General features: G+C 48.6%; 1 protein-coding gene across 1 annotated transcript; it reads left to right on the forward strand.

Annotated features, from left to right (window-relative positions):
* The first annotated feature begins 1,093 nt into the window (after positions 1 to 1,093).
* Positions 1,094 to 8,371, forward strand: LOC131699105 (zinc finger and SCAN domain-containing protein 29-like). Its single transcript, XM_058994928.1, has 2 exons — positions 1,094 to 4,000; positions 7,767 to 8,371. Exons 1-2 carry the CDS (start codon positions 3,013 to 3,015, stop codon positions 7,775 to 7,777), a joined length of 999 nt encoding a protein of 332 aa, XP_058850911.1. The 5' UTR covers positions 1,094 to 3,012; the 3' UTR covers positions 7,778 to 8,371.
* The last annotated feature ends 2,866 nt before the right edge of the window (positions 8,372 to 11,237 follow it).

Consider the following 11,237-nt stretch of genomic DNA (forward strand, 5'->3'; position numbering starts at 1 on the left):
CTCCTTTTAAACTCCCGCACCTGAGTCTAATGCCCAAATAGCCCAGGTGCGGAAGATAATTAATAATCAAACAATTAAACTAAACAATAAGCAAATCAATTAGCAAATTAAATAAAACAATAAAGCAATACAAATCAAACAATTAACCAAAAGGTGCATTCCCACATGTTTTTTTCTTGCAGGGAGGTTTTAACCCCCTCCCTGCCGTCTCTCACAACCCGCTATATTACATTTCCCCCCCCTTGTCTTTCCAAGACACAGGCCACGAGACGGCCACCTCCTCCCCTAAAACACAACCACCCACCCTCGAGTCCATAAATGTCCATTTTCGCCCTCTTCCACGGGCGAACTCGAGGGTGGATCGGTCCACGTCCTGGGTCGGCCAGGTAGGGACCGCGCACCGGCGACGAGGGACCCCACCAGTTTGTCAGGGGCGACCGGCACGACAACCGGGGCACTGGAGGCTGCAGAGGTCTGCAGCTGGGACCCAGTGCAGCGACGTCCGGTCAGCAAGGGGGAGCGAAGTAGTGACCAGGGGGAGCGTACGCGACGTCTGGGAGCAGCGTAGCGACGTCTTAGTGTCCGGGAGGAGCAGAGCAGGGGACCAGGTGGAGAACTGTGCCCGATCCTGCCGACTCCTGGGCTCCAGGTCAAGTAAAGGGAGGTCCAGGCTAACCGACAGGGTGTCCAGGAGCAAGGGGTGAGGGACTGGACGCAGCACCGCCGGACTGGACCCTAGGGGTGGTGGTCGGGGCTGTGGTGGAGGTACGCTTGTCACCTCCTCCCCTCTGGGCTCTGGCAGCGGCAGCTCCTCCCCTCTGGGCTCTGGCAGCGGCAGCTCCTCCCCTCTGGGCTCTGGCAGCGGCAGCTCCTCCCCTCTGGGCTCTGGCAGCGGCAGCTCCTCCCCTCTGGGCTCTGGCAGCTCCTCCCCTCTGGGCTCTGGCAGCTCCTCCCCTCTGGGCTCTGGCAGCTCCTCCCCTCTGGGCTCTGGCAGCGGCAGCTCCTCCCCTCTGGGCTCTGGCAGCGGCAGCTCCTCCCCTCTGGGCTCTGGCAGCGGCAGCTCCTCCCCTCTGGGCTCTGGCAGCGGCAGCTCCTCCCCTCTGGGCTCTGGCAGCGGCAGCTCCTCCCCTCTGGGCTCCGGCAGCGGCAGCTCCTCCCCTCTGGGCTCTGGCAGCGGCAGCTTCTCCCCCTCTGGCTCGGGAGCCTGCGGAGTTACGCTAGCCTGCTCCCACTTTTGGAGTAACAGCTCCAATTCGGTTGGCTCCCTTCTCTTCACTGGGGCCAACCCCATCTCTCTCTCCCATCTCCCAAGTTGCTCTCTCTGAGCAACAGCATTCCTGGTTATCTGCTTGATCATCTCCAGCAAATCCATCTTCTCTGGGTCTTAGGGGCGCCCACACTTTCTGACACCAAATGTAAAAGATTGCACTCACTCGCGTTCGTTGCCCCTTTAAAAATACGACCCAGGACACGGAAGTGGATTTTTCAGCGCGTTTGCGCTATTTTTTTAATAAACAGAAAATAAAACAAATACAAAGCAAAACAAACACCTAACTCCTCTTGGAGCGCTAACTCAACTTTCAGGAATCCCCTTCCTAACACGGGACAGCTAAGCCGTTTTCCCGTCTTCACAAAACCCAGGTTTAACACCGCACTTACTTTTCTCTCTTCAATGGCTACTCGGAGACAGCGCACCTCTCTGCCTCCTTCCATTCAGCAGCCCCGAGCAGACTGCTTGCTCTCCTTTTAAACTCCCGCACCTGAGTCTAATGCCCAAATAGCCCAGGTGCGGAAGATAATTAATAATCAAACAATTAAACTAAACAATAAGCAAATCAATTAGCAAATTAAATAAAACAATAAAGCAATACAAATCAAACAATTAACCAAAAGGTGCATTCCCACATGTTTTTTTCTTGCAGGGAGGTTTTAACCCCCTCCCTGCCGTCTCTCACAACCCGCTATATTACAATAGCTATTTCTGAAACAGATAACACACACGTCGTAAACAGCTAGAGGTTTCTTAGATTCTGTCTGAATCTATGTGTTTTCACTGCACTTGGAGTATTTTCTATTTAGATGCCATTAGTGCAGAAGTTAGGTTGGTTGTACCATACTAGTCCCCATACAAAGTCTTTTTGGCAGTACCTTTCAATAGAATCAGCTGAATATGTATTTCAAATACACAATAGGGATAACATTAGCAGTGTATTATTACAATGGCAATCCTTGCAAAAGGATCTTCAATAGCATTATACTAGCAATGTAGTAGTTCTCTACCAAGAGGTAATGGGAGCCTGTGACAGAGAGAGAAAGAATTCAAACTGTAAATCTCCCTCCCGACCAAAGAAGGCGCTTGGTAAGGTGGATCGTATGCTTCCTCCTAGATGGACTGCCTTGACGGTAGGCGGAAACCGGAAGGTGACCATATTAGGGGGAGCGCGTAGTTGCATGTACCTGGAAGGATTCCATTGCAATCAGCTGCGGGGCGGGCCCCTATTGGAGAAACCATGGCAACGGGTTGTTTGCAAGGAGGAGGTTCTGGGTACAAAGGGGAAGCAGTTACGTTAGTACGGCCCCCTTGCGCTGATGACGGTATCCAGCCGGAGCCTGTGTCTCTGTTATTGTTTTGTTTTGTCTCTGACAGAGGAGGAGTGAGAGTCGGGAGCTGCAGCCGCGGAGCCAGCATTAGACCCGGAGCACGTCCCTCACAGCACAACACAGCACAGCACCAGCACTCACCACGACCCCGGAAGAAAGAGCACAGTTTCGTGCACGGAGGATTGTGGTTCAGGAGTGTCATTCTTTTTGTTAATAAGTACTGTAAACCTGCCGTGTTCCCCCCGATACCATCGCTGGCAAAAGGGGGGGGGGGGGTGTTTATTATTATTATTTATTATAATTATTGAAATTAAAACACAGACGTTTTTGGGAGAACTCTGGTCTGGACATTGCCTTTATTATCACCACTCACATCCTGTTCACAAGTGGTGTCAGAAACGGGATTTTACAATGGACCCTGCAGCACTGAACACCATGATGGAGGCTCAGGCACGTAGGCATGAAGAGACCTTGGCAGCGGTGATGGAGAGGATGAATGCCATGTTCCTCGCGGCCAACCAGAGGAGGGAACCGGTGGCCGAACCAGCAGTAGCGCCTCCGAAACCTAAAGTGGTGAAGATGTCGCTGGAGGATGATCCCGAGGCCTATTTAACATCCTTTGAAAGGCAGGCGACAGCAGCCCTATGGCCTCGGGAGTGGTGGGCTACCCAGCTGGGACCCAATCTGATCGGGGAAGCCCAGGCAGCCTACCACGCTTTAACCCATGAACAAGCCATGGATTATGATCTTGTAAAGAAAGCCATCCTTCAGCGACTGGACATCACGGAGGAGACGCACCGCCGCCGGTTCCGGGAGTACCAACGCCCAGAAGGAGTCCGACCCCGAGTAATGGCCCAGCAGTTGGTGGACCAGGTGACCCGGTGGCTCTGCCCTGGTGAACGCACAGCAGAGGAGGTGGCTGAGATTGTCACCATTGAACAATTTATACAGTTGCTGGGGCCAGAAGCCAGTAATTGGGTCAGCCGGCACCGGCCCACCACGCTGGACGCCGCGGTCAGGTTGGCTGAGGGGTACGAGGACTCTATGCCCACACCGCTGCCCACCCCGATACATTCCACGCCGACCTTCATCAGACCCAGGATGGCGGGCCCAAGGCCGGGGCCCCTTCACCCACACACACCCTTCACGTCTGGACCAGCACCCTCACGTTCCCCAACGGGTGGCCTCGCTCCACAACACTGGAGGCCGAGGTCAACCCCCAGCTGGGGTAGAACAGGGGCCCCCTCCCCGCTGTCAGGTCGGCAGCGGGACAATCAGGCTCCGTGGGCGCCTCTCCCTCTGGAATGTTACCGGTGCCATGGGGTCGGCCACCTTGCCCGGAATTGCCCCTCAGCAATGGAGTGTGGTGCGGCTTCGCATTATTTGGTACCGGCGACAGGTAAGTCCAGGGGTAATGATTGGGAGGGACCTTGTATTGTTGATGTGCGGGTTGGTAATGTGAGCACCCACGCATTAGTGGACTCTGGGTGTGGTCAGACCTTGATTTCGGAAACTCTCTTAGAAGGGGTACCTTGGTGGTCACGTGGGTTAGTGGTCATCTCCTGTATCCATGGAGATAACAAGGACTACCCCCTCACTAAATTAGATGTGACCATTGGTAGTCACACCCGCCGTGTAATTGTGGCGGTGGCAAAAAGGTTGCCATACCCTGTTATTTTAGGTCGAGACTGGCCATGTTTCGAAACAATTATAAACCAAAAGGTAGAGCCAGTCTCCGGTAAGACCATAGGAGCAGCGGGGGAAACTATTGGAGATATTTTTCCGCTGCATGCTGATCTGTTCCCCTCTCGGTTCCGCCCAAAAAAAACTAAACGAGAGAGAAGGGTGGAAAAATGGGAGGGCGCATCAATGACACGAGGTTGGGGTTTGGTAGGAGACTCCTCCACGTCTGATAAACGCCAGGGAAAGGGAACTGGGATCCAGTGTGACCGACCGGGCCAAGTTACTGAGACCCCTAGTGCTGAGGCTACCATATCCCCGCTCGATATACCGAAAGTCTGGGACCGAGATGTTGATCTGGCGTACGAGCAAAAAAATGATCCTACGCTGGCTAACCTCTGGGGGCAGGTTCGGTCTATCGAGGGGAAGGAAGTAGATGGCAATCGGCCGCTCACATACCCTCACCACATTGTGCTTGGGCATTTGCTGTATAGAGTATCCCGAGCCCCGAGCACAGGGCAGACTGTAACACAGTTACTCGTTCCTCAGTCTTTTCGACATGAGATCATGCGGTTGGCTCATGATGTCCCTTGTTCGGGCCACTTAGGTAGCGAAAAGACTCAGGAACGAATATTGGCTTGATTTTACTGGGCGGGAGTGTACAGTGAGGTGAAGCGGTATGTGGCGACCTGTAGAGAGTGCCAACAGGTAGCGCCGGGGCGGGTTCGCCCGGCCCCATTGGTTCCACTGCCCCTGATCAATATCCCCTTTGAACGCATTGCAATGGACATAGTGGGCCCATTGAGCCAGTCTGACTGTGGATATACGCATATTTTAGTAGTGGTGGACTACGCGACCAGATATCCAGAGGCAGTACCATTGAGGTCCACTAGTGCATTAGCGATTGCAAAAGAGTTAGTGCAGATCATAGCGAGAGTAGGGATCCCCAAAGAAATTCTGACTGATCACGGAACTAATTTTATGTCACGGTGTTTAAAGGAACTGTATAAATTATTACAAATTCGATCCATTCGGACCTCTGTTTATCACCCGCAATCGGATGGTTTGGTGGAACGTTTTAATCAGACATTGAAGCAGATGCTGAGGCGGTTTGTCAACCAGGAGCAAAAACATTGGGCTAAACTCCTTCCCTACCTGATGTTTGCAGTGAGAGAGGTGCCTCAGAGCTCGACCGGGTTCTCTCCCTTTGAGCTGCTGTACGGGAGACAGCCACGAGGGGTCCTTGATCTTGTAAAGGAAGGATGGGAGGAGCAAAATAAAGATGCTAAAAACATAGTGAAATATGTAATTATGTTGAGAGATCGCCTGCAATTGGTTGGTCAGTTGGCACACGAGAACTTAAAACAGGCTCAGCATCGGCAAGAGCAGCAGTACAATAAACAAGCACGGATTCGGACTTTTCGGCCAGGAGATAAGGTACTGCTGCTACTTCCCACTTCGGAGTCTAAACTGTACGCTAAGTGGCAGGGACCATATGAGGTGATGCGGGCAATTGGTAATGTAAACTACGAAATCAGACAACCCGATCGCCGGAACAAAACTGAAATTTACCATATTAATTTATTAAAACCCTACAATGAAAGGGAGGCCCTGTTTATAGCCAATGACAGTATAGAAGAGGATTTTGGTCCCTCTGTCAGTACACCAGCTACAGTTAACATTCCGATGGGGGAACAATTACTTCCTGATCAGAAGTGTGAACTCCGTGGGTTAGTGAAACAATTTGGTGATGTTTTTTCTGACTTGCCTGGCAGAACTAATATGATTGAACATGCTATTATTACTCCCGCAGGTGTCAGGGTTCGAGAGAGACCGTATCGAATCCCGGAGAGTCGCAGGGGTGCCGTTGGCCGGGAGGTGAGGGATATGCTCGAGCTTGGAGTCATTGAGCCTTCCCGGAGCGAGTGGAGCAGCCCGATAGTGATGGTGCCTAAGAAGGACGGCTCCACTCGGTTCTGCGTGGATTTCAGAAAGGTTAATGCCATCTCCAAGTTTGATGCATATCCCATGCCTCGGGTAGACGAGCTCCTCGACCGACTGGGAGGAGCGCGGTTGATTTCGACTTTGGATCTGACGAAGGGATACTGGCAAATTCCACTGACCCAGAGTTCGCAAGAGAAAACTGCTTTCTCTACCCCGGGTGGCTTGTTCCATTTCCAGACCATGCCCTTTGGGTTGCATGGAGCCCCGAACACCTTTCAGAGACTGATGGACCAGGTCCTAGCGCCCCATCAGCAGTATGCCGCTGCATACATTGATGACGTGGTGATTTTCAGCTCTACCTGGAGAGAGCATATTATTAGACTTTCGGCCGTCCTACAGTCTCTGAGGGAGGCGGGGCTGACGGCTAACCTGGGCAAGTGTGCATTCGGCAAACAAGAAACCCAGTATCTTGGCTTCCTTATGGGTAATGGGCGGGTAAAGCCGATCGCTTCTAAAGTCCAGGCTCTAGTGGAGACGGCGATCCCGAGAACCAAACCGCAGGTGAGATCACTATTGGGGTTAGCAGGCTATTATCGCCGCTTTATCCCCGAGTATGCCACCATAGTTAACCCCTTGGTAGAGCTCACCAAAAAGACGGCTCCAAAAATAGTTAAGTGGACAGGGGAGTGTCAGGGGGCCTTTGACACGATTAAGAGGAGACTATGCCAGGCCCCAGCACTTATTTCACCAGATTTCAGTAAGGAGTTCATCCTCCAGACCGATGCCTCCCAGATTGGTCTGGGGGCGGTCCTGTCCCAGCAAGTTGACGGGGTAGAACACCCGATTATTTACATGAGCAAAAAATTGGCTCCACGGGAGATTAACTACTCCGTCATTGAGAAGGAGTGTTTGGCCATCAAATGGGCCACTCATGCCCTTCGCTATTACTTGCTGGGGCGTTCTTTCACTCTTGTCACTGATCATGCTCCTTTAAGGTGGTTGCATACGATGAAGGACAATAACGCTCGGATAACTCGGTGGTATCTGGCGCTGCAACCCTTCCACTATACAGTGAAACATCGTGCGGGTAAGGAGCATCAAAATGCAGATTTTTTTTCAAAGAAAGGGGGGCCCATTGGGGAACTTAGAATTGGCCGAGTGTGCCTTCGGCATCACTCTGAGGGGTGAGATGTGTGACAGAGAGAGAAAGAATTCAAACTGTAAATCTCCCTCCCGACCAAAGAAGGCGCTTGGTAAGGTGGATCGTATGCTTCCTCCTAGATGGACTGCCTTGACGGTAGGCGGAAACCGGAAGGTGACCATATTAGGGGGAGCGCGTAGTTGCATGTACCTGGAAGGATTCCATTGCAATCAGCTGCGGGGCGGGCCCCTATTGGAGAAACCATGGCAACGGGTTGTTTGCAAGGAGGAGGTTCTGGGTACAAAGGGGAAGCAGTTACGTTAGTACGGCCCCCTTGCGCTGATGACGGTATCCAGCCGGAGCCTGTGTCTCTGTTATTGTTTTGTTTTGTCTCTGACAGAGGAGGAGTGAGAGTCGGGAGCTGCAGCCGCGGAGCCAGCATTAGACCCGGAGCACGTCCCTCACAGCACAACACAGCACAGCACCAGCACTCACCACGACCCCGGAAGAAAGAGCACAGTTTCGTGCACGGAGGATTGTGGTTCAGGAGTGTCATTCTTTTTGTTAATAAGTACTGTAAACCTGCCGTGTTCCCCCCGATACCATCGCTGGCAAAAGTGGGGGGGGGGTGTTTATTATTATTATTTATTATAATTATTGAAATTAAAACACAGACGTTTTTGGGAGAACTCTGGTCTGGACATTGCCTTTATTATCACCACTCACATCCTGTTCACAGAGCCTAAAGGCAGGTGCAATGCCTGAGCCTAACCTGAAATCTGAATATTTCCCTGGCCTCACAAATTGTTATCCATTGCAAAACCTTATAGTGTGCTATTGTATCCACTGTGCAATATCTGCTTCAAATCTGTATTGTTATTGCTGGTAATGTTGTGGTCTCCTTATGTTAGGGTTTCAGGGCAATAAACTGGGATTTTAATGGTATCCCATTTGTATTTTTCAATTCTTTACTGGAAGGGTAGCCTTACTGATTTACTGTAGTTGTGTTTTCTCTCAAAAACGGGGGTCCTGCAAGAACACATTAGATAGGACCTTTTTGGTCTTGTCCTGTCTTTGGTGATAAACTGAAACAGTATCTGTAATACTGAAGTTAGTAAGAAAATAAAACTATTTTTTTCAGTAAACTATATAAAGCTTTTGCAGTTCTTTTTTATATTGTTGCTGTTTTTAGTAGTTTTACTACCACATTGGTCTTAGTAATTTTCCCCCCATTTTAAAATGCCAAGCTCTTCGGACTGTTTGAACCATACAGTTGACGATCCCCCTCCCCCAACCCCCTGCGGTTGCATTGAACTGCCACTCAGTGAAACGCTGGCTGTCGTCCTTCGGTCCTTATCTCTGTCAGGATGGAGGTGTTTGGGAAAGTGATAGCCGACTGGAAAACAGAGAAACACTTTATTTATAAACCCAGGAAAGAGATAAAGGAAAGCCAATGGAGGAGGAACTTTATCGTGATTCTACAGTGTCGTTTTCAGCTACTGTCTGAACAAAAGAATGCCTCAGTGTGCCCGGAACATAAAACAACACATGTACCACATTTACACAATATACACTATAGGTTTATTAGAAAGCTCACAGCCCTTATCTTTTGTGAGATTGGCCTTGACTTCTTGGCTCCAGCTGCACTCTGTGATACAGGTGCTTCCACTTGAGGAACACTGACTGTAATGTTCCTTCACAATCCCATAGATCTTTGCGTTTATCCTTTTCAGCCCAAGCAAAACAAGGAGGCTTGCTCGACCTCTTACTTCAATGGTGGAAAGCACGTGTGTTAAAATGATACCAGCGTTATTTGTCTGTCAGGGCACTCCCCAATATGGCTCTTTTGATTCATAAGTGTGGTATCCCATTCAAGGCTCTTAATGTGTTTGAAAACACAGCCCAATTGAGATTAAGATTGCTTTCAATATCTAAAAACATGACAGTTACCCAAAAGAACCAGGAGCTCACATAAGCAGAAAACACGATTGCACTGGTGAAGTCCCTCAGGCTTTATTCCTTGTTGGTTACACAGCCTTTATTGTTGGCAGGTTGCCTTTGCTTTGTAATTCTGGGGAAAAATGAATCAACATTAAACTCTGTTTGCTCCGCCAGTTGAAAAGTTACAGTGATTTTAGTTTGTGTGAAGTAAAGACAGTTGGGCAAATAGCAGGGATTCTCCAAGCAAGTTCAAAACAAGTTAGCATGGGTACCAATGCTGTTTTCTCCTGTCTTTTTGTATAATTTATGGAATTTCTATCTGTGTCATGGGGTGAACATCTATGAAAAATATTGAAAAATAAAATCTCTTTGTTCAAAAAAAAAAAAAATAATAATTAAGAAAAAACTTAGACATTTCCATGGGTATCATAATATTGTAGATAATCACTTTAGTTTAGCATGTACAGTTAACTCTACCCCTTATAATATAAGAAGTGGGCTTGCTTCAGTCACCCAAAGTGTGAACAACAATACAGAGAAGGGGTAAACTTTGCATATCATATTATGATAACTCATCTTCAGTTTAAAGAAAAGCAGGAAACAGGGATGTTGTTAACAATTCCTCAATCATTTTACTGCTACTGCCCCCCCTCACTTTGTAAAATGGTTTGTCCCAGTCTGTGCACTTGGGGTAAAATGAACTGGTGAAAATGAAATGTGTGTTTGGTTGAAAGGGACTTCATGGTTTGAATTCTGTTTCAAAACACTCTCTGACCTTAGAGCATGCCTGTGAACACTCTGGCCTACAGCTATACCCCCCTCTGAACCTGGTCTCCTCAGCTCTCAGAAGATAAACAAGATGGGAGGCGTCCGGTGAACCCCGAGGAGCAGCAGGAAGTAGAGCTGCACAGCGGTACAGAGAGCACCAGGCCCTGTAAGCACAACACCAAGCCAGTGCCTGAGCCTGAACACTCAGGAGGGGCTGTGATGTTGTAGGTTCCAGGGTGAGATGTTTAACTGAGATATCCTGGTTAGAACTAGCGGGTTGGATAAACATGTAATGCATTTACAGTGGTTGTAGCTAAAATTATTCCATACATTCACTATTGTGCACTTTCGTTCACTATATCGGTGCAGTATGGAGAACAACACATGAAGTGAATCAGAAACAGATACCCTCAAAGTGTATCATGTTTTAAAATGCATGTTTGCTGCAACATGTGTGTCTTTCAAATGAAGACCCATATACCCACTAGCACATGACAGGTAAGATTTGTGAATCATTGCGTTAGCTACAGCCCCTTTAAAGAGTAAGTAGGGGTTCTGAAATATATTGTGTTACACGTCCCCACGTGTTGCTACAACTGTTTAAATAACGTATCTGTCATTTTTCTTTTCATTGTTAACATCCCGACAACTTTTTACACTTATAACTTTAAAGAATGTTTCAAAGCTGTTTTCAAAATGACCGCTCTAGTGCACTAATAGTGTAAGGATTATTAACCAATGTTGTCAAACAGGTAACATAGCAATAACGATCCGTAATGTGGTACATAACAGAAAAGCCAGAGCACTTGTTATGTTTTTTTTTTTTTTTTTTAAATCGCTCTTCCTGCAGTGATTTAGAGGACAGATCTCAAACCCCAGTGCACGAGAGATGACATTTTGAAAACAGCTTTGAAACAGACTTTAAAGTCATAAGTGTAAAAAGCTGTCAGGATGTTAACAATGAAAAGAAAAATGACAGGTACGTTATTTAAACGGTTGTAGCAACACGTGGGGACGTGGAACGCTAGATTTTTCGGAACCCGTCTCTTTAATGTGTAGTGCCCAGTACAATTTGAAAAATATATATTTTGAAATGTAATAATGGTACATACCTTCAAAGCCGATGATGAAAATAAGAGTTCTGTTTTGTATTACCTTTCAA

The sequence above is a fragment of the Acipenser ruthenus genome, chromosome 21 (assembly GCF_902713425.1).
Source record: "Acipenser ruthenus chromosome 21, fAciRut3.2 maternal haplotype, whole genome shotgun sequence".
Taxonomy (NCBI): Eukaryota; Metazoa; Chordata; class Actinopteri; order Acipenseriformes; family Acipenseridae; genus Acipenser; species Acipenser ruthenus.

Coding starts and splice junctions, on each gene's coding strand:
- LOC131699105 (XM_058994928.1), top strand. CDS start 3,013: ATGGACCCTGCAGCACTGAACACCATGATGGAGGCTCAGGCACGTAGG.